This window comes from Lissotriton vulgaris, chromosome 3_1 (assembly GCF_964263255.1).
Source record: "Lissotriton vulgaris chromosome 3_1, aLisVul1.2, whole genome shotgun sequence".
Taxonomy (NCBI): Eukaryota; Metazoa; Chordata; class Amphibia; order Caudata; family Salamandridae; genus Lissotriton; species Lissotriton vulgaris.
Window position 1 is genome coordinate 2,011,653,868 of NC_141689.1, and position 23,984 is coordinate 2,011,677,851.

The 23,984-nt window shown below is 42.6% G+C and overlaps 1 protein-coding gene across 6 annotated transcripts in view; it reads left to right on the top strand.

The window, feature by feature from the left end:
- STOX2 (storkhead box 2) overlaps positions 1-23,984 on the top strand; it is a 630,189-nt gene that overhangs the window by 563,216 nt on the left and 42,989 nt on the right. For all 6 annotated transcript variants that reach the window (XM_086962472.1, XM_086962475.1, XM_086962474.1 and 3 more), the window contains exon 3: positions 9,997-12,877. In XM_086962472.1, the coding sequence (XP_086818598.1) occupies positions 9,997-12,877 (2,881 nt within the window). The remainder of the gene's footprint in view (positions 1-9,996; positions 12,878-23,984) is intronic.

The window sequence follows — 23,984 nt, forward strand, 5'->3', positions numbered from 1 at the left end:
GCACCGAGTAGGACAACAAAATTTCAATCACCAAACGATAACTCTGTCTCGATTTTGTTAAAGCTGCTCTTTATTTTAAGCAGAATATGCACCCTGATAAATTAATTCATAGGTGCTGATGTATTTATCATCAAGTATTTTTTTGTCATATCACTTAGAACAGTTATATCATTCAAAAATGTCCACGTTTGACACATTACAATACATTTGTGATTCAAAAAACATTTCACACGAATATTATGAACAAAAAATATACATAACAAATTAATTATACATGATTAGAAAACAATTAAAATACGCATTACAATAGCACCCCAGTACTTTTTTCCTAACAGTCCTGAATTGTTTATTCAGTATAGTATGGGACTGATCTCACCAGGGACAGTATTTTTCGCGGAATATAACTTTATTAAACGTATACACCACTCAAGTGTACACTCGTGGTCTTATAGCCCTTTGTGGATAATATGAGAGTCTATGAAACAGCCGACGCGTTTCCAAACCCGCTAACACTTTCCCGGGTTTTTCATCAGGGCTTGACTGGATACCTGTTCAGGAATAAGGGGGGGAACAGTTGAGTATTTTGACCTTCACCTATGGTCTGACAGACTGTGTCTGTAAAGGGACAAATAATTACCTCTGTCTTCCTTGAACACTTTGTTCCTTGTCTCAATGCTCTTGGTGTTTTCCTGAAAGATCTTTCATTTCTAAAATGACAGACAAACCGATTGTCTCGAGTTACATGGAGCAGCGATGTCTCATTACTCGCTGTGGTGGTTTAAAGTTTAGTTAGAAGTGATACAGCCAAACAGGACTTACTATTCATGAAAGTCTTTGGGGACGCGTAGCTTGTCCCGTATTAGTATCACAAGTGTCTTTACCACAGTTTGAGCAGCAATGGCGTGATCTATCATGGAATGAAGATAAGCGTTTTAGCCATGTGTGTGTACATATATCGTATTTTATTTGGGAGTCATGGTGCAACAACTTACTTTATTTGTGGTTTCTGAGCTTATGATTTCCGTGCTCACGGCGCTTCTCGCGCTTCCCTTTTTGATTTCAGACACCGAATTCACGTGTGGCATTCAGCAGCGTGTTGCGTCTGAATTTAAAAATAATTGCCGTAAGTAAGGAGTTTGTTCATATTTACACAAAACTAACTGTGTCTAAGTTAATTTTATCGCCCATGGCCGTCTGTCTCGCCTTATTTTTTGATTTTGCTGGAATCAATCTTTCACTCTGGTTCACTCGCGCTCTGCTGTGTTGTGTTTGTCGAGTGAGTTCCGGGCGCATGGCCCGGAATTAATCCATCATTCACGTGTTTGGAGCAGCGTGGTTGTGGGAATTGTAGTCATTAGTTGGACAATTCTGAACGGTTTGTGCGCTGTATTATTAATAATCATCCTCCTCAATTGGGATTTTGTTGCTGAATCTCCCAATAGAAAAACACGGCTATCGATACAGAAGGCTGGAACGAATTGTTTTTTATAGCTCAGACATCTCGCTCAACCCATCAGCCACACAGTTGTATTTTAAGATCAAGTAAGCTTCTCTTTTCAACAAAATAGTTTCTTAGTTACCTCCACGTGGTGGAGTTTTGATGCCCGAGAGCGCTGTCCGCCTAAAATCTTTTTCCGTGTGGTTGGAGCGGTCAACACTTTTTGTTTTATTCTGGAACGATGTTGGGTCACTCTCTGGTTAATTTCTTGTTTGGTCTTCCCAATATAGATTTTTGGGCATGGGCAAATTATGGCGTACACTATGTTCTTGCTTATACAATTAGTGAATTCTTTGTGTATCCATTTGATAGAATTGTGTTCAAAAACTGTCCCTTCTATTGTATTGGTATTGAGTGACCCAACATCGTTCCAGAATAAAACAAAAAGTGTTGACCGCTCCAATTGTGCTGCTGAATTGGTGCGTTGCACAAATACTTTACACATTGCCTCGTAGGATAAGCCTGCCTGTTGTGTGCCAAGCTACCAGAGAGTGAGCACAGGTTATCTTTAGTGTGTTTCTGACTTGCCATGACTAGAGTGATGGTCTCTACTTGGAAAGGGTGCAAACCTCTGTCCACTACAGATCCTATTTCTAACACAGGGCATTATGGATAAGAAAATGTTATGTGGTCCACACGAAGCACACCACCCTGGACTCCCCCTGGGGTTCTAGTTTTCAGAACTGTCCGAGTCTGGTTTTCCCAGGTATAAACACCTGTGGGCAACTAGGCCTGGTTGCCCATAGATGTTTATAGTCTATTAGATAGGATGCAACTAAGTTTTCCACCCTCACTCTCTCTTTGTTTGAAAGGTTTTCCCAGGTAGCAGCCTATTTAAACCTAACAAGTGCAGCCATTCACCTTTGCAAGTGGGACGATATTGGGAGCTGCCCACACTCTATGGCTCATAGGTAAAAATAACACCCAAAGGAATCTAATGTCCTCTAGTTTGCATTTGGATGGGATTTCTTAGTGCACAGAGGAGAACAAAATTATTTTAAGGCTGTAGGGGTGAGGGTGGGGCAGATGTTAGGATGGGCCTGAACCACCCCATTATTTTATGAAAAAAATATAGTCCTGCCATACAGTGGGCTTTCTGGCCCCCAGGGGCAAATTGGGGAAATCCTCCTGTCGGTGTGGGGGTGGCAAAAAGACTGGCTTGTTTCTTTTCAGGGGGTGGGGTGTGGCCATTGCAAGAGTGCACCATCCACACCAGTTTCTTCTGCCCAAAAGGCAAAATCTCTGTTGTCAGGTGAACTTTCTATTCCCGGGGTCATATTTGGGGCAATCGACAAAGGTTCTACCTGCCCCCCGGGCGGCGGATTTGGGGCAGAAAAAGACTATTGCTCATTCTGGGTATGGAGTATGGCTCGATGCCAGGGTAGGCTGTACTCTGCTTTTCTTTGTTTTGAAACAGTTTTGAAATGCCTGGTGTTTAGTAGTCAATCTGTCCTCCTGGGGGGCAGATTGGGGGTAATGAGATGGGGTCATACGGGGTCAATTAGATTGTCTATCTACTTGTTCGGGTGGGGGCATTGGTCAGGGCAATAGTGGGAAGCCTCCAACCATATATTAATTTTTAAATACAAGCCATTCCTTGATGTCTAGTGAGCTTTCTGCTCCTGGGTGTGGGGGAAGGGGGAGATTGGGGCAATCGCCCCCATCGGCCCTCCCAAGAGGGACGCGAAGACCATCACCATTATTTTTTAGGGGTGAGGGAATGGCTATGCCCATAGTGGACAGACCCCACTCCTATCTATATGTTTTTCTATTTCCCTGGTGTCTGGGAGGTGTTGGAGGGGTTAGGGGAGGGGGGGGGGCAGAAAAACTGAAATATATTTAAATTGCTATGGGGAGCACAAGCCCTTTCCTAAGAGGCAGCTACCCCTATCACTGGTGACTAATTGGTGGATCCCAGCTTGGGGATTGCTGTCCTGTGGCGATCCCAAAGAAGGAATCCACCGGGCAGAGGAACATTAGAAACGGGAGATACTCCCCTTTCCAATGATACTTCGTCCCCCCCACCCAAGAGAATCAGTGCTCAGGCTGATGAGAGGGGGGACAGAGGGAGTGTCTATAATATGCCCCCAAGCACTGATTTATGGAAAGTAAAACAAGCCCATCGGCTTGTTTTAGTTTCACTTTTACTATAATGACATCAGTGCGCCCTACGCGGCGATCGTCATTACATTTAAAAAAAAACAATTAAAAATCAGGCTTCTATGAAAGCTCTGCTCTTCCCAGGCAGCCCATGCTAAAAATAATATAATGGACTCCGGAGGGGCCTTTTTATGCCTCCTCAGTGTTGGCCAACAGCCAACAAGCTCACTGTGGGAGCAGTGCTTGTGTCGGCCATTGGCTAACACCCACACTTAAGGGGTTAACGAACTTCAGAACACAAACAATCAATCCACTAGAGGCATTTTCCCTGCGGATAGGTTGGATCCACAAACACATAACTGATTGAAAAAAACTTTCTTCCATTTTGACTACTTGCATCAGCAGTGCTACTTGCCACTGTTGATCGAGCATCCTTCACTCAGGCATTCCATAGAGTGGTAATGGAAGAGTGAATGCAGGGCGTGCACAGGGTTGCTGCTGGTCCTGCGTCCTCTTGTGATCCTCTACGTCTACGAGAATGTAGGTCTTGAGTTTCAAATTGCCTGCGGTGTTTCCAGAGCACTGCTAAACAACACGTATTTTAAAATAAATTTGCATGGCAGTGGAAGCAGAGAAATGCAGAGTTTAAAACCTCAAGTCTCATTATGCTGCTACTTCTAATAAGTTTTCATTTAAATATCTGGATGGCGCCATAATAAATAAAATAAGTATCGCGTACTTATCTATAGGAACACGAGAAAGAAAGGTAGTTTGGTCTATTCAGTGCTAAAAAATAGAAAAACGCAACACCAAACGCTGTGATAATTGGAGTAGTTCCGTAGGTACAAGTTCCAGGAAACGCAGCAAATTAGTAGTCATAGGAACATTAAAAAAACTGCATATTGTAGAAATGCTTCTGGAATCTGTTGTGAAAACAAAATGATGACACCCATAAGAATGAGGATTTGGGCACTTCTGACGGTTTCCATGAATTCTCACCTCTTCTAAGATAAGCATTCTCAGAACAGAAGTGTCCTACTGTTATAATCAATGACTCAGAATGCAACACGCATCGCTACATAACAACACATACCCCCCAAAAAAGTAATGCTGTTCTCATTGTTTAAACTCAGTTTAAGTAGTTATGGTTACAAAACAAAATATAAAAAACACTGAATTCCCTCCGTAATGGTTGGCTCCACAGTTCATAACTCGCACAACATAAATGCAAACCATGACTTCAACCTTTGTCCCGACAGATTCTACTGCCCTACAACATTTTTACAAACGAGTTTACAAATCGCATCACCATTAACTTTATGATGAAAGTGATGGCCATGAATGTAGTATTATTTAGCAATTTGTAAATGTGTTGTCATTTAATGATGTTGTGCTTCTCGGTGGAGTTATTTTTTGGGATACTTATTGTGAGGTCATAAGCTTTCTATTTAGTATATGAATTATGGTTTACATGGCTGTAGTACATTTTTGTTTGCAGACGTAACCAGAACTGGTGACTTTTAGATATTGTTTTGGAAACAAAACTTCACTTTCACTATTTTTTAAGTGCGTTTCAGTCTTTAAAACAATATATATATATATATATGTTAAGGTGCTATAGTCAATCCTAACTATAATTTTACCACTTTTTTTCTTACCAATCGAATTTAATTCAATGTTTTTTTTTATCTTTTCATTCCCAATCCTGAGATGCTTTTATCTGTACCCTATATTAATTTTGCACTAAAGCGCAAAGATACTAAAGTGTGGAACAATGTTTTTTTTCCTGTTCCAGGAACTTCATACTTCTTTACATACTTTCACTTGAGGTGTCATGTCCTCATCAAAGTGCCAAAGAAGTAGAGACCTACCTGTCCCATGCTTAGTTTCTGGTCACAGAGCTTGCAGGTGACCATCTTTTGCTTCCAGTTTCTTCTCACCTAGCGAATGGAAAGAATGAAAACCTTGATGTGCTTCTCCAGTTCTCCCATGTCCCCAGTGCAGATAGCCTCTTCCTTCTCTGTGGAAGGAGGCGATGATCTTAGAATCTCCTGTTTTGTCTTTCTTGGCTCAGAGTTGGAATACAAAATATTCTCCAATTATGAACTGCACAAATGTGGTGCACAAATATATCACCTTCCAGCTAATTAAACCCATACGATGCTCTACAACTTGTCAAAAAGTCCACAGAGTCCAAGTCTGCAGACCTCACAGGAAATTCTGCCCGCTTAGCCAAGTGTGCTAAATCCGGGAGCTATGATACAAGTCCATAAATTTTTTGTATTTAAAAAAAATTAATCGTTCACCAACAACAGATTCCAAAAGCAACGTTGGACCCCAGCCCACTACTAAACCTCAAATTTAATGTGAACATAATTACTTTTTTATTTTTTAAATGGTGCCAAAATGTGTCATTAGTTTGACAACTTAAATTCAAGTCTGCGAACTTGACACACCCAATTGGCAAGTCCTCAAAATCTGCATAGAGTATGTGAACTACGGCAGTTGACCTGTGATGAGTCTAGGAGTTTCATATTTAGCGAACTATAGGCAGTCTGCAAACTATGGGAATGAATGTAACTTGAGTTCAAAAGGTTCATGGTTTACAAACTCTGTACACGGTTTGCGAACTTCAGAGCAGAGTCCGGGAGGAGTGTGCCAGTCCGGGTTGAATTCACAGACCTCATGCGCAAAACCACATTTCCTTTTTAAATGTTAAACTTTGAGCCTGATTCTGGGGATTAGGTGATATCCACCCCGTTCTCTTATATGGGTTGGATTTTTTTATTCAAGACCTGGGAGCTATGCCCTGCATTCTGTAATGGCAGTCACAAGAGAAGATTTACCCTAGCAGCTAAATAAGGTAGAGCCCTCAGGTCCTCGAACCAAAGTCTAGGTTAGTAAACCCGAAATGGACGACTTGGATGGAAAAAGCTCCCTCTTCATTTTTTTCAATTTTTGGGAATTTTGGATATGTGACTTGTCCTGGTATCCAAGTTTAAGGGCAGTTCAGGAACTAACAGCGAAACACTCATAAACAACTAACTGGATTTACACTAAAACAAACAAAAGCACTCCGGAGTAAAGTTTGAGTTGCATGCCAAATAAAGGGTGATTTCATTCACCATTGTTTTTCTGTATGCGAGAGAAAGGAATCCAATGGAAAGCTTTGTGCAGATCAGTCGAACAGCGTCTAAGTTATTAGCATAACAGGAACAGGCTTTTCAATGGAAACTTTGACTTAACCATAACTCTCTATCGCCTACTATATATTCATGCATGTATGCACGCACACACACATATGTAATATTTAAAAAACAGTATTGTATGTTTGGTGCAAAAGATATGGTTTGCATGGCAGGAGTCCAAGCTATGGGTTTTTTATTTCCCAAACTATAACTGTGGTTTTTAAAGTGAATTACAGAGTAGTGAATTACCGAGTTTGTAAACTAACATTAAAGTGTTTTTTGTGGTGTCCCATTCTTAGCAGCCACTATTGGCAGACTTGTTAATGTACCTTGCACAGATGTATTGAGGTTGGGCCAACTTGCTATTTAAATATGGGTTGCCATTTTTTACTAGCAGAGCAGTTCGAAGGTCACGATTCTGAGAGTGGTGGCTCCCACTGTGTATGATCATGAATATTTATATACCTGGTGCTTGAACACCAGGCCAGGTTTTACTGGCCTTTAAAGCCCACCAGTGAACTTGTATGCCAGTATCGGGGAGGTCCCATTGGCACGTGTCCGCTGCCACCTCAGACCTCCTTCTGCAGAAGATGCAGAACATGCTGTGCTTCCCCAACCACGACATAGCCTATGACCTTCCAATCCAATCCAATCCAAAAATTCTTTATTTCGGTCATTTAGACCATAAAAGATACAATAAAACATTCAACATTTAAAACATTCACCATTAAAAAAGAACATTCCCTAATATAAACAACATTACAATTCCTTAGAAAACTGTTCATAAGATTAGTACTTTACAGTGGTCAGACTTTTAAGAGTTTATTTCTTATCTGCCACATAGCTAGTATGTATTTGGCAACTGCAAAGACTATGTGAGGCAAAGTGCTGGTTTTCAATATTCTGTAAGAGTTCAAATGGCTCCTTATGCCCAAATTCCTGCACAATGGCACAAGCCAATATTTCCTAGGTCTATTGTAGGCTGGGCAAAAGAACAGAACATGAATTTCCTCCTCATCATGATCAGTGCACCCCGGACAGATTTTATCATCACTCTTTGTCCATTTACAGGTAAAAGTTTTGATAGGCAGGGTGCCTAACCTCCATTGGATGAACAGTTTCCGTGCTAAAATGGGGAAAATAATGTCCATAAAACCTTCAAAATTATATGAATTTTTGGAGTCTAAGAAACGATCTGTTAAGGTGCCGTTATTGGGTGCAGATACCTGAATAAATAAGCTTTTTTCCTTATGTATCTCCACCAGTCTTTTACGGGAAACCATTTGGCAGCCTTGTTCAGTAGCATCCCATAATTCCTGGAGTCTTGGGTGATACAGTTCTTTCTTAATGAAAGCCAACCAAGGAATTCTGTCGCGCTTATTCAAGTTCATTACGTGTATGAGATCTTTCCTGTAATGAGCAAGCTAGCTAGTGGTCCAAAGCCTGTGCCAGAAACTCAGAGGTTTTAGTTCAAGATCCTCAGCTATGGAGGGAAGACCCACATCATGTCTCAAGGGGAGCAGGGGTGTACCACGGGGAGGGCCAAGAGGCGTCTTAGGAAGTTGTTTTCTACACTTAGAAGTTCTGCCCCAGCTTTGTACCCCCACAACTCGCTACCATAAGAAGCAGCCGCTTTGGCTTGAGTTTTATACATTTCTATTGCCGGGCTAATGGGTTTATAAGTAGAAGTATTAGCAACCTTCAAAATTGCACCGGGCAATTGACTAAGCTTGAGCCGGGATCTTGCTATTTGTGGCTCCCAGGAAAGGTTCTCATGCAGGGTTACACCCAGATACTGGAAGGTTTTTACCCTTTCCAGTTTGACTGAGCCCAGGGATGGATTAGGTCTGGTTTTAGGGGAGGGATTAAATATCATGAATTTGGTCTTCTCTGTATTGATCTCTAGACCATATTTTCTACAGAAAAGACCAAAACCATCTAGGATCCGCTGGATCCCCATCGGTGATTTGGAAAGCAGGAGGGTGTCATCGGCAAACATGATGGCCGGTACCCTCCTGCCTGCCAAAAAGGGAGCGTTGTTGTCCCTAACAGTGTCGAGATGGAATATGACACTGTTAACGTAGAGGCAGAACAGGGTCGGCGCCAAGACTCAACCCTGTCTTACTCCTCTAAGGACTGGGAACCTGGATGACAACGCTCCATCCCTCCCACACCTGACCTGTGCAAAATTATTAGTCTGAAGCCTAACAATGGCATGTAGTAAATGGGCGGGAACACCCAGCTCCCTTAGGACCTCCCAGAGCTTCTTGCGAGGGACCAAGTCAAAGGCTGACCTCAGGTCCACGAACACCATGTACAGCCTCCCCCCCTCGATCCTCACAGTTTTCCAATAGAGGAGTACGAGGCGGAAAATCTGGTTCATGGTGGACGTGTTTTTCCTGAAGCCAGCCTGGAGGGGACTCAGAATGTCATTTTCCTCCATCCAGTCCCCCATACCTGATTCTTAACCAATATCCGCCCCACTGCTCCGATTTATCGCCTGCTGAGAGCAGGTGGTAATTGGGAATTTAATTGTCTTAGGATCTGTCCTAACCAAGCTTATTTGAACACTATAATTCCGGGTTTGCATAATTCTCCCCATTTCGGGGATAAAAGCTTGTAGGTGCATGAGTACAGTTCCGATCAGGAGTTGGTGATTGCGGAGCCTCACTCCAATCGAGGTTCTAAAGATGTTAAATATTGAACCTGAATTAAGGTGCTGGTATACATATACAGGGATATTCTGATAGACTTTGGAAAAACAAAAAAAACATTGCCAGGTAGTTTGCAAAGCTTGATTTTGTAAATTGTTTTTAATTGGTTTAATTAAAAGTTCTGTTCTAGGTAAAAAAAAAAATTAGGAGGTGTCTTTATACATATAGCTTTGCATTATACTGCTTTACTTAGAGTTTAAGTCAAATGCAATGTACCTTTTTGATGCCTGCCTTCCATCAGTTTTAATATGTAAACAAGTGTCCCTGAAGTAGAAATCTGTACAAGCACATTATGATGCGCACTCGAGCAATAATGGGGATCAAATGAAATGTATTTGTGTCAGTGCTACCTAATTTAGAATAAACATTATTGTACTTTCTAATACCTTGCATTTGGTTTGTAATCAGAGTTCATTGATTTATAGAAGTCATTCAGTTTGTAAAACATCATTTTCTACATGTAAGCAATCTTAAACTCTTGTATTTTTTCATTTAGGAGTTCCTACTCCAAGCCCGGAAATCCTTCGGCATACCCTCAACATGCTTGTGCGAGAGAGAAAAATCTACCCAACACCAGATGGCTATTTCATTGTGACACCACAGACTTATTTTATAACTCCCACCCTTATAAGAACTAACAGCAAATGGTACCATTTGGATGAGAGGATACCTGACAGGTCTCAGTGTACCTCTCCACAACCAGGAACTATAACTCCCTCCCCCTCAGGCTGCATCAGGGATAGGACTCTACCCAAAAACCACTGCGACTCTTGCCATTGTTGCAGGGAAGATATGCACAGCATGCATGCTTCTACTCTACAGAGGAAATCACCAAAAGATTGCAAGGATTCCTATTGCCCCCCATCTATGTGCCAGGTACCACCCACTGAAAAAAGTAAAAGTACTGTAAATTATTCATACAAAGCAGAAACGCTAACCAAGTCGAAAGATGGGGACAAGCCACCGAAAAAATTTGGACTGAAATTGTTTAGGCTTAGCTTTAAAAAAGATAAGACGAAACAATTGGCTACATTTTCAGCTCAGTTTCCACCTGAGGAATGGCCCTTACGGGACGAGGAAACCCCATCGACCATACCAAGAGATGTGGAGGTAGAAATTATCCGGCGTATTAACCCAGATTTGACTGTTGAGAATGTTGTGAGGCACACTGCACTAATGAAGCGACTAGAAGAAGAAAAAGCTCAGAGAAGCAAAGCAGGATCCTCAGCTCACCATAGCAGCCGAAGCAAGAAAAGTAGGAATCACAGGAAAGCTCATGGGAAATCTCGGTCACACAGCAAAACAAGGGCTTCCAAAGCTTCGGATGGCTCACACCTGGATGTACCTGGGGAAAGAGAATACGAGTTCTACATTCCCCGAATTCGTTCTCCACGGGAAGGCTGTTTCATCATGGAGCGCAAGGGAGGAGATCATTTTATTGTGCACAGTAACCCTAACCTAATTGAATCACATTTTCCAGTGACTCCAGAATGGGATGTGTCTGGTGAATTGGCCAAAAGGAGGACAGAGATGCCTTTTCCAGAGCCTTCCCGTGGAAGTTCACACTCAAAGGTCCATAGAAGTCATAGCCATACGCAGGACAGAAGGTCAAGGAATGAAAGGTCAAACAAAGCAAAGGAGAGATCTAGGTCGATGGATAACTCTAAAGGTCCACTGGGTGGGACGTCTTTGGGTACACCTGAAGATATAGTTGAAGGCTTTAGCCCTGATGATAGAACGCCTAGTCTCTCCTATATCGATGACAATACATTAAGACCTTCACAGTCACTTACACATGAAAGAGTATTAATGTATAAAGAAGCATGCACGCCTGATCTAGGTAACGGGATTGTAGAAACCCCCAATTCTTGCAACTTTATTGAGCAGGACATGCCCCCAGAAAGTGTGCCGTCCTACAGCGATCTAAATGCATGTACTGCAAAAGTGGTGGCTGATGACTATTTTCAGTGTAATACTTCCAGTGAGACTATCCTCACTGCTCCTTCCCCAATGGGGAAGAAGAAAGAGGAGTATGAGGCACTGACATTGTGTGATGGGATAAAGAGACTGTCGCCTTGTGATAGGCAGCCACAGCACCTAGCCAGAGAACCCCTACATATAGCCAGGGAACCACCACACACACCTCGTGAATCCCAGCACACGCCTCGTGAATCCCAGCACACGCCTCGTGAATCCCAGCACACGCCTCGTGAATCTCAGCACACGCCGCGTGAATCTCAGCACACGCCGCGTGAATCTCAGCACACGCCGCGTGAGCACACTCCACGTGAATCTCAGCATACGCCGCGTGAATCTCAGCATACGCCGCGTGAATCTCAGCATACGCCTCGTGAATCTCAACATACGCCTCGTGAGCACACGCCACGGGAATCTCAGCATACGCCTCGTGAACACACGCCACGTGAATCTCAGCATACACCTCGTGAGCATACGCCTCGTGAGCATACGCCTCGTGAGCATACGCCTCGTGAGCATACGCCTCGTGAACATACGCCTCGTGAGCACACGCCTCGTGAGCACACGCCTCGTGAGCACACGCCTCGTGAGCACACACCTCGTGAGCACACACCGCGTGAATCTCAGCACACGCCGCGTGAATCTCAGCACACGCCTCGTGAGCTCACGCCTCGTGAATCTCAGCACACGCCTCGTGAGCTCACGCCTCGTGAATCCCAGCACACGCCGCGTGAATCCCAACATATAGGCAGGGAACTTGGAGATTATAAAGAGGAACCCTCTAAATTGCCAAGTTGTGGTCCAGCTTCTATATTGTCTGGTCAAGCTCCTGAGTTAGTTGCAAATGGACGATTAGTGCAACACCATAATGCAGACTCTATTAGCATTGACAAACGGAAAGAATTATTTAGTAAAGATACTCTCTTTAAACCCCTTCATAATACTTTATCTGTGAACAATTTTCACAAGCCTCTTGTGCCCTTGCTCAAATCCCACCAAAAGACGCCCACCGACCCACTGCCAATCAGCTGCGAAAACTTTGAGCAACCAATCATCACCTCAGTTACTCCGACATTGCCAGTCTCGCAGCGACAGCAAGAGACCTCTGGTAACCAGGAAGCCTCATTTGACTATTATAATGTTTCTGATGATGATGAATCTGAAGAAGGGACTCAAAAGAATGTCGAGGAGGAAAAGAACAGGGACGATGTGGGTACCATGCAGTGGCTGCTCGAGCGAGAGAAAGAAAGGGACCTTCAAAGAAAGTTTGAGAAGAACCTAACACTTCTCAATCCAAAGGAGACTGAAAACAGCAGCAGCCAGAGAGCCACCCACTCAGCTCGACTGGACAGCATGGACAGCAGCAGCATCACTGTAGACAGCGGATTCAATTCACCACGGTAAGAACACTGACTGCATTTTGTTAACTTGGAGATTAAACAAAAAAGTAACTGGTCCGTGGAATTTGCCTCTCAAACTATGTTCTTTAAAATGGAAATGTACAGCGTTTTGTGGCATGAGTGTACAAAGTGAAACATGATTCTTTTTGGCCAATTACTGCTGACAAAACCAAGTGTTTGTAGTAGCCATGCAACACTGAGCTATTGTTACAAGGTATGTTTAGTTTCAAAGCTGACTAGGTTTTCTTTGAGGACGCAGACGACCATCTATATAATGTACAATGGCCACGGCGCACATTTTGTTGCAAGGAGGCAGAGCACAGGCACCAAAGCATGACTCGCTATCACATAAATGACCAAACCACTTTGTACCTGAAAGGGTCAAAGTTAAGAACTTTTTTACCGTGCATGTCATTGTGTTTTTATGTGTATGTTTTGACACTTTGATCTGAGTTAGGTGCTGTGATTTTCCTTCCGAAGTGCTTTGCTTCTATTTGATACTATCAATAACAATCTTTAGCTTTTGCTAATTTTTCCCCATCATTTTCCTTAACTCTATACTATGCGCTTTCTATGTGTATGGAAAATGATATGACCCAAAAAGGCTGACTTTAACTTGAGAAATATTTTCTCTATCTGCGACCATGCCGTGACACTGTGAAGATTTGTAGATGTCTTGGCCATATTTTTGACTAAAGGCCTATCTGTGTAGGCCTTCCATGAAAAATTGTTTTCTCTTTTATTGCTGCTAACTTGCCTCTAGAAAGTACAATGTATTATTATTATCAAATCAAAATAAAGAGTTCAGCTAGGATCTTTTCTCGAGTCTTTAAAAAAGTGAAACAGCATAACGTGATGTGTGAAAAACACTTTAGGAAATGGCAAATATTTCAGCTGATTAAACATTTTCATTTAGTCTAATTCCCAGTTACATTATATGATTAGCTCTTTGTTAGTTTTTTAATTTAAGTTACGATTCTTTTTCCACCGAATATGTTTCTTAATCTGCATCCTTTGGCGGTAATAGGTGGCGTTTCTGAACTTGTTAGTGGATGTAACTTTGAAGTTCTTCTTTCCGCCTACATTTATGTTTTGCACTGGATTCTGCCTGGTACCATTAAAGCTGAGCACATATTCTGCCCCCAGCATTATCTACACCCCAGTGTCCTTAGGTATGAGATAACATTTGGATCATTTTCTCCTGTAGATATGACCAAGTGAAACCAAACCTCTCCTCATCAGAATGCACTGTTCAGTGGACCTGAAGGTGCAGTGTCTGACATGACGGTAATGCTATGCAAAGTATTTGCCAAAGTAAAGCTTCAGAATTTTAAAAGCAATTTTAGCTAGACACCGGTGGTATCTCAGTCCTCCGCCACGTGTTTACCTGTGGGAGTAATGATGGAAAAAGCTCTTTAAGAATAGAGACAGCTAATATTTCTTAAAAGCTGTTGATGAGGAAATAAATTGATGTGAAACATAATGGTGTGCTGCTATTTTCAATTTACTTGAGGTGTGAATGCCACTCTTGATGCTCACAAATGTATTATTAGGAGGTTAATTCAGGTGAATACAGAAGCTTTGGTCACAGGTTTTTAAACTTACATCAAACACATTCTCAGCACATGTCAAGTTATTTAATTTACTAGGTAAATGGCGAAATCGGATGGTCAATTGAAGAAGGATTCCTCCATATTCATTTTGTTGCAGGGAACATGTTATTCGGCATTTCCATTTTTTCAGTATAAGTATTTTCCTTGTGCACCTGTATTCACCTTACTCAGCATTAGCCATAATTGTGAGGCCTCAAAGTGAAAAGCTGCGCTTTAGAAAATGCATTGATGTTCCATATGAAACTGACGACGTCTCGACCTTTTTTCTGCCCATTTTGACAATTCAGTATAATAGAAATTTGCCTAGCCTACGAGAAGGTAAGTTTCAGTTCTATTAAGGACGCGAGGCGAGGATTATGCTCACTTCTCTCTTCGCTTTATTACAAATTCCAGCACAGCAGCTCATCACAACTGTAACAAAACAACTACATTTCCCATAACCAGGGAAAAAGGAGAAACAACAATTCTCTGAGTCCTTTAAAACTGTCCATAGCACATCAGTCCATAATAGACGTCGTCACTTCCTGCCCCGCCCTCTTTCTTCGCTGGAGGCTCTCCCATTCATACGGACTGATTCTGATTCTAATTTCCTAAAGAGAGTACAACAGTCACCTGTATGCCTTACAACGTCAGACAAGCATGACAAATACATTCCTAGACCTGAAAGATCTTAACAATAGGCATTAAACAACCAATCCAAATCTTGGACATAATCAAAGGCATCTCAACCACCCAAAATCTAAACAGATTACTTACTATCATACGGGGTGGGAACCGCAAACCACGTGCTGGCAGGGAGGGAAATCCTCGCTTCCGCGCCCTTAATAGAATTGAAACTTACCTTCTCGTAGGCTAAGCAAATTTCTATTCTATGTCAGGACCGGAGGCGAGGATTATGCTCCTTCAAAGCTTATCAATAACCACCTGAGCCACATTCAGCAGCGGTTTGAAATAAAACCTCTTAAACGTACAGTCCGAAGACCAGTCCGCTGCTCTCATGAGGTCCTCCAACCGCACTCCCAACCTAAAGGCTTTTGAGGCCATTGCTCATATAGCTGAATGTGCACCAAATGCCCTCGTGTTAATACCTACTTCCTGCATGATCCAACGCACCCACCGGTGTTGTTGCATTTTTTATTTCTCAATTGCATATCTACACCTGTCAACTGTGACTCTGGCTTCCGCGCCATTCCTTTCTATTTTCTTTGTTTCCATAGTTTAATGTAAACCATTATTGCTTTCTCATTTTAAGGTTATATTCCCTTTGTTCACTTTTAAAAAGTTTGTTTTATCTACTGGTTTAACTTTCTGTTCTGTGGCAATCATCATTGTGTATCATAGGGTCCTGCAACTCTTTAAACCTAGTGTTTCCCAAATGCTAGTTATTCATCATGTGAATCTACCTTGAAGTCATGAATATAAACCCTTTAGAGTAGGATTGTGAACTTTTATTAAGAGAGTTAATTTATCAAACCCTCACCCTTTCTTATTTTATTCACATCTTCATATCTGAAGGCATAAACAAAACCTATTTTTTTTCTTTTAGAATGCAGTTCATAACTATAGTTCAATAAAAAAAATTTGAAATGCAAAATGATTAAAAAGTTAATGAGTTGGAAGCCGAATTGGAGTGAATAAACTGGTTTATTTAGTCCTTACTACGTTCTCTGTCTTTTAAGAGAAAAAGGAAATACACCTAAGAAACTGGCACCAGATAAGTAAATATTAGTTGAACAACATGAAGGCGGCAAGCCCCTTCCTGGTGTTCTAAGGGTCTCAATGCAACTCCAACTGCTTTCGAGTATCTAAGTAACCACATGGGATCCTCTGAATATCATGTTTTGAAGAATTCTCCCTGTGGGACAGAAAGCTTTTTCGAAGTCGGTAGAGAGACATAGACAATGACCACTGCTTTTGAGAGGTTTAACAGTGTCCTTAATGCATGTTTCCTGAGGTCATAACTTTAGCTTCTTATTCATTCTATTCTGCCATCACAAATTAACTACTAAGATAGCAGCTTACCGTGCACGTATGCAAAGGTTGAAAGGGAGAACCCATTAGTTATAAGAGGGCAACTTTTTCCATGGAAGAGGGGATACCCTCTCCAAAGGAAAGACATTGTTATACCTGGAAAGAAATACCTAAGTGCAACTCTTTCTGTAAAACATGACAGTTGCTGTTGTCTCTTAATCTATAAGAGTTGCAAATCTAATTTGAGTAAAATGGAGAGGTACACAACAATGATCCACTCCCCAATCGTGGACTTTAGGACAACCATTAATGACATTTCTTTAACCAACTGACTAAAGGAGTGTTGCCCTTTGATCCTTGATGTGAGTTCTAGCCATTTCTAACCCTAGTCTCAAAATGTTGTATAAATAGTTGTCATTTACAACCCATTTGTAGTTCTATTGGACTATCCTGCTAAAAGCATTAGGCTCGACTTCGCTGAGGCAGATGTTGTGCTATACAAGTTGGACTAACGTAACAAAGTGAGCTACGGACTTGAACGATAGATTTCAGCATTTTTGAGCCAGTACCTCTCCGCTTTCTCAGGTACAACATTTCTTCTGTTGTCCGTCTATACGAGAATGGGAACAGTTTTAAAGGAGGGGTTGAAGGAGTTCTGAGTCAGGTGTACTGTAGTCAGCAACAGAACATTGTTGTAATACATTGTCCTGCTTGACACCCGTTCTCCAGGATTTTGAGCATTTCCAAATCACCCCCGACAACTCCCCCCATTCACCCCTCCCAAACACCATGCTGATAAGCATCTATTATGATTTACTGGCCGAGAGAGGGGATTAGTTACTCTTGGGACAGACACCTTTCATCATGTTTTTCTGTTGACACCACCATGGCAAATTGTGTAGATCTCCAAGGCACAGATTAAGCTTGTCTTTCCATTTGCATGGCCTCCGACTACATTAGTCACCAAGCAGTAGTTGTTGTGGTGATATATTCCACCATTTATTTATTATTTATTTATTTATTTATTATAAAGTTTTGTATAGAGCGAACAAGACCCGTGGGTATCCGAGTGCTTAACATAAAAAGTAAGTTAAAGATTAACAAATATACTAACAATTATAAGAGCAACAGATATGAGGTAGATGGTATATATTCATAACACATGTGCAGTTTGCATTAAGAGGTAAGTTGCGGCTTAACTTATGTCATAAGCCATATACACAAAACATAAATGAGGTAGATCATTATAAGGTTTTTGTGGGATGCAGTTATAAGTTCACATTGACATGAGGCTGCGGTAAGGATACCGTTTAGTCTTATACGTGGGGTCAGTCTCATGTCATCGATTAGCATTCATATTATTCATGTCGAGGCTTCCCCTTCTGATGACATAAATGTTCTGTATTAGGGCAGCAATAGATCTTAACAGTGATCAATAAGTTTCTGTATGTAAAGTATTTACTCATCATAAGGCTCTTCACTTCCCGCTTAAATGTTGCAATATTGTGAATCTTCCTAATGCTTGGAGGGAGTGAGTTCCAGATTCTGGGGGCAGCTCCTGAGAACGCTCTGTCATAAGTCTTTTTCTTTCAGAAAATGGCTGGCCTCAACAGCAACTCCTCGGCGCTCCTAGCTGGGCTGTTACTTCCGGATAGCTCAATTTTCTTGGCTAGGTATCTTGGAGTGTTTTAGTGGAGCGCTTTATGAGTGATACATGCTATCTTCATTTGAATTCTGGCTTCATAAGGTAGCCAGTTTAATGCTTTCAGGCGAGGAGATATATAATCAAATCTCCTTGATCCAGTGATAAGTCTTGCCGCAGCATTAAGGTGGGCTTTTAGTGGTGCTGTGGACGTTTTTGGTAAGCCAGCTAAGGTGGTGCAACCATATTCAATCCTCGAGATAACTAAGGATTGGATTGCCAGTTTAAGATCCGCCTCTGAGATGAATGATTTCAATTTTCTTAAGTAGTTCAGGTGGAAGCGGGCACTTTTAGCCATTGAATTAATACATTCATGTAGGACTATGAAAAATGCAAGGCAAACTGGAGTAAGTGATAGTTCAACTGAAGAAACAGGCATGTTTTCTAGATGGCAGCAAGTCTGTTCTACATGTGGAACAGTTATTCTTCTCGTGTGTCTAGTGTAGCCTCTTGGTTTTGAATCCTCACCACTTGGAATGATGTGGATTTGATGATGTCTATTTGGGGACCAAGATCTTGCAGTGGTCTGGTAGGCGATTGAAAGGCCTTTTTAAAAGTAACTACTTTTTTAGCCAGTCTTTGTAGTACAACTAGATGATCATTTGTACTGCTATTGCTTTGTGGATAGAGAAAACCTGATGCATATTGCGGGCTGTATAGCAGTACTTTAGATTCTTTGATAACCTACAACAACCTCTGATTTTTGCTGCGTTGAAATTATGGAAGTATGCAGCTGAAGGTGTATTACGCACATCTGATATATCCAGTGGTGCTAATGTAAACTTTAATACAATGCTAGCAGCCTGAACTTCTCATCGGTTTGTTTAAATTTAAATACAGAAATAGCCTTTGTCTATTTTTTCGTTTCTTTTTCATCAGTAGGTAGAGAACAGATACCTTTGCCTGTCTATTTGTATTTAGGTATGTGCGAAGTTGGGCATTGCCACACTGGGTATCAAGATGGTAAAGACATTCTCAATTAATTGAATTTGCTGACCTGAGACTAAATTTGAGATGTATTAGTAAGGAAAAAACTGGTTGTTAAGGCTTTTCTGAAGTAAGATTGGTTTTCTTAAAATTTGAAAACTGGAGTAGCAGCAACAAAGTATGATTTGCTGCCAAATGTGATATATTTAAAATTGTATTTATTTTTGAAGAGACGGAGCAGGTTTCATCAATTGCTTCTATGGCACATCCAACACCTTCTCCTTCAGATGATTCCGATAAAAGAGGACAGATACCTTTTAGGACCCTCAGGAGACTAGATCTTTACTTTGTAACTATTCTGCACAATATTTAGTGCCTATGTGTCCTTATTAAGATGAGCCTAGTGCAGCACGCATGCGCTGCTCTAGGAAAATGACCTCTTGGAATCGATCTGGACTTTTCACACGCTTGTGAGTGTGGTTTCTTTTGGGCTTTGCATGCGAAGACAGCAGGCAATTGGGAAAAGGCGGGTGCATGTCCCACCTTTCCCAGGAAATGTCTCCACCCACGGCCTATGGCTTTCAGTTAAGAGCAGCGGCGCATTTGTTTCGGGTCAGATTTCAAAGGTTGTTTTTCGTTAAGCTTTCGGGGTGTGCAGGGTGCCAACTGTTTTGTATCATGCTTTCACTTTCGTGGACACACTTGTTTTTTGTTATTCCTGGTGAGTTTTGAAGAACCATTCGAGGCTCGATGACTGAACACAGCAGAGACGCTCTTGCTCTGTGGCAAAGATCGCTTTAAAGTTCGGGTGTTTGCTGCCCGCCTGGGAGAGTTTGTGTAGCCAGGAGGCTTTCCTTTGACAGCGATATGGCTTTTGGAGGTTTATTAGGTGTAAGAGGATGCTGGGCGGTTTCGATAAGATGCCCCATTGGCTCTGACAGGGACAACTGTGTGAAGAATTGAATGTGCTCTTATGGTGGAATCACTTAGTTTACCAACAGCAGTGTTCAAGGTAAGGTGCTCTTCCACAGCCGGGCAGTACAACACCTCGTTTGACGTGTGCTTTGACTTCAAACGACGCCGGGTTGGCATCGGTGACATGCTGTGTCCGTTTCTGGCTGTTTCAGTGCCAGGATAAGGGAGGCCCACTGGGCATACCCATCCTTGTGGAGGAGATGGCCAGTCTCAAATGACCCCACACTAGAGGGATGTGAGTAAGATGTCATAAGTGGGGATTGCTGCTGATGACAGCAGTGTCATAGCTTGTCAACAATCACTGACACCTTGATAAGCATACTGCAGCTCTGCTCCCCAGCTGTGCCTTCTGACTTTTCTTGGAGACACTCTGAGGAGCCTAGGTTTGTGTGGTAACTATTTGTCTGCACTTTAATAACATCTTTATGGAGGCGCTACAGAGTTCTATTGTTGTTATTGAAATGTGAGCACTATATGCACAAAATAATTTTTGATCTATCTTCTTGGCGAATTTGGGTTATACTTGCATCTATTTTAAAGTTTAATTGGAAAATCTATGCGTCTGGAGGTTCCTGCTTTCTCTTCAGGCTGGTTTCATAGAAGTTGCAGTTTGACAGCCGGTTGTCCTTGGGCCCTCAACAGCATCCGTCGTTTTAACAACACTCAGAATGCAAGGAGGGTGGCAGGTGTCAGGCAGGCACACACAAATTATTTGGGAATTGTTTCTAGTTCAGAGGATCAGTCCTGTAGCTTCTAAATGCAGTGGTTCGGGGTGCAACACATGGAGCAGTCGGGAGCTGTTACTGTGGCATATGTGTTGAGACCTTCTTAATATGTGAACAAAGAGTTATTAAACTAGATGCTGTTTGCATTCGTTTCGAGATTCCTGTGAGTAATAAAAATGAAATGGAGAAGTATGTTTAAGGAATTTAGCGAGGCATAAGGACAATAAGACATCTGCCCTGCGGATGTACACATTGTACTGTAGGGGCCACAACAATAAAATTAAGCATTGGCATAGCCAATAGGTCTCGCCTTTGGGACTTATAAGTGTTTAGCCATGCAACAATTAATGTTGTTGCACCAAGGATATTGTGCTGCATTACTAAGAACTTATATGGTCCCAAAAGCGAGACCTATTGGATGTGCCAATGCTTGTTTATTTTGGATGACTGTGCTTGATGATCTAAAATCTGTCATCTACTGACTCAGCATAGCCAGAAGGAGAAGAGATGTGCCATTATTTTGCTTTGTCAGGGGTTAAACACCTGCTCCTGAGAAGGCTGATGACCTCCTGTTACTCTTGGTAATGGTACATTTGGTTTGATTGCTGCAGCAGTGATTGCTACCAAAATAGAGGTTGAATCCTATGATTCTCTTGTGTTTCTTTAGCGACCTGTAAAGTGCCTTTTAAAGCACCGTCTTCATTATATTTGTTTTCTCTTCACCTACTGCTTTCGTGTTTTCCGCCTGTGTATTCTACTTTAGCATCTCATCATTTGCCTTTTTTCTTGATCCTTGTCTGACTCACTTGTATATAGACAGATGGGTCCTGTGACCTCTGACCCTTTACAAAGGGTTCTGAGGTACGATTTCATTAAAAAACAAAGTTGAACCCTCCGATACCTGCCAATTATTGTCCACCCTCTGTTTCCTTTGATTGCTAAATGGCCACCTGGCTAGGCAACTTTACACATTTCTGGAAGCATATGAGCGTCTAAAGGCAGTATCAGATCAGGTTTGATGGCAGATGATCAACCTGCGGTTGACAACGAGTGGTGGCAGTATATTGGTCCTTCAGTGCCGTGTGACACTGTTGAGTGCTGTATAATAGACTGCAGAATATTGGAGTTGGGCTAATTTCTTTTTAAATGCACTCCGCATGCCTCCAACTCTCCGTAGGTCTCGCCTGAGCCAATGCGCTTGCGCATTGCTCCGGCAAGATTTTAGTAAGCGGAAAAGAAAAGTCTACCAAAATGGCTGCGGATCGCATACAGTTATTTGAGCTATGCACCTGCACGCCAGCCACATAACACACCACCATTTGTCTGTGCCTCTGCATCAAATTTCAAAGGCAGCCGCTCCCCCGCCCCCCCCCCCACGTGCACATCCTGCACCACCATTTGTCTCTGCCTCGGCATCAGACTTCAAAGGCTGCCGCTCCCCCGCCCCCCCCCTCCACCCCCCACAGCAATGCCGAGCACATCCCTCACCGTTTAAACTTTTCATTCATTCCTTTTCCTTCGTGTCCTCGAATTTTCTTTCTTTCCACCCCAACATATGTTTTTTACTTCTTACTTTTATTAGTATGCTAACCTTTTTTCCATCATCCACTATTTTACGTTGTCATTCGTAATATCTGTTTTCTTCTTTTACATTTTATTCCTTCTGGTCTCTAACTGCGAGTTTCTGTCAATCTCTTTCTCATCTTCTATTTCTTTCATGTTGATTTGATTAGTTTTCCACCACTTACTTTTTTCACACACTCCCCTTGCCACTGTTTTTAGGCCATTCCTTTCTTTTACTCCTTAGTTTGCATTTCTTTCTTTTGTCTTCTTTAACACTATTAATCTGGAAGTTCCTTATCTTATATTACCTACATTCCCTGATCTTCATTTACTTCCCAGGCCTTGTCTCTACATACAGTTGCTAATCCCATATTCTCGCCCTATCTCCATTCACTACTCGCCTCTGTCCCTCCGCACACCACCATTTGTCTGTGCCTCGACATCAGACTTCAAAGGCTGCCACCCCCCCGCCACAGCATTGCCGAGCAATACAGAGCACATCCCTGACAGTTTAAACTTTTCATTCATCCCTTTTCCTTCGTTCCCTCGAGTTTTCTTTCTTTCCACCCCCAACGTATGTTTTTTAGGTCGAGCTCGACCTGCATTCAATGCGAAGCATTGATTGCTGTCTGCTCGGAACCTATTGTCAGCCGTTTCTAGGAATGAAGACACGAGTCAGACGCGCGCTTTTGCAGTCTCAGTTTTGACCGCGGGAGCGCGCTTCTGACCCGTGCTTGCGCAGACGAACTCACATCCCCTGCTTTCGCTTCGCTCGCATGTATTAACGGCGCACACACACAGACACAGCCAGCCGCCACCTCTCTGCATGCACACACACACACACACACACAGGCGCACGCACACATACACACGCTACTGCCCCCCCACCCCCCTGCACACACACAGACACGCACGCATACACACGCCGCCGCCCTCTGCCCTCCCCCCCCCCCACCCCCCCCACAAGGTGGTTGGGTGACACGTGCAGCTGCCCTCTGCCAGGCTCACAATGAGCGAGAGGGAGGGGCTTTGCTTATCCTTACCGGTGCTCTTCAGATTGTAGCGGGCTTCCGCGGCTGCGGCTGCTGCTCTCACGGATGCTCGTGGTGTGCCGGGTTCATGTCGGTGTTCCGCCGCCCCAGCTTTAGCCCTGACGTGGCACCAAGTTTGTGGCCCTGCCCCGGTGCTCACACTAACGCTGCAAGCTGCGGCGCCCGGGGAGGTGACGTCAGCTCCAGCTGCTGACTGTGTCCTTCAGTGCAGCGCCAACATAGAAAAGGGACTGGTGCGGCGGAGAAAGTGCAAGCGAAACTGCAGGAAGGGTAGGCGGAGGCCTCGAGCGCGCAGACACTCAGGCCATCTTATGAGAAGGAGGCTTCCTCTTCAAGTACCGTTCATCATTGAATTGAAAAAAAGAAAACAGATTTTTATTATGCATCTGGCTTTAGGTAATCGCTACTGGCTGCGCTGTCATAATTGTAATTGACATTCGAATATGTTTGCCGCTTTAGTAAGTAAGTAAGTACCCATAATATTTTTATAATAGGGATATGAAGGGCTTTTTTGGTAATGTTTCAAGGTATGTGACGTATACGCAGAGAAATCACATATTTGTTTTTTTTATCTGTCTC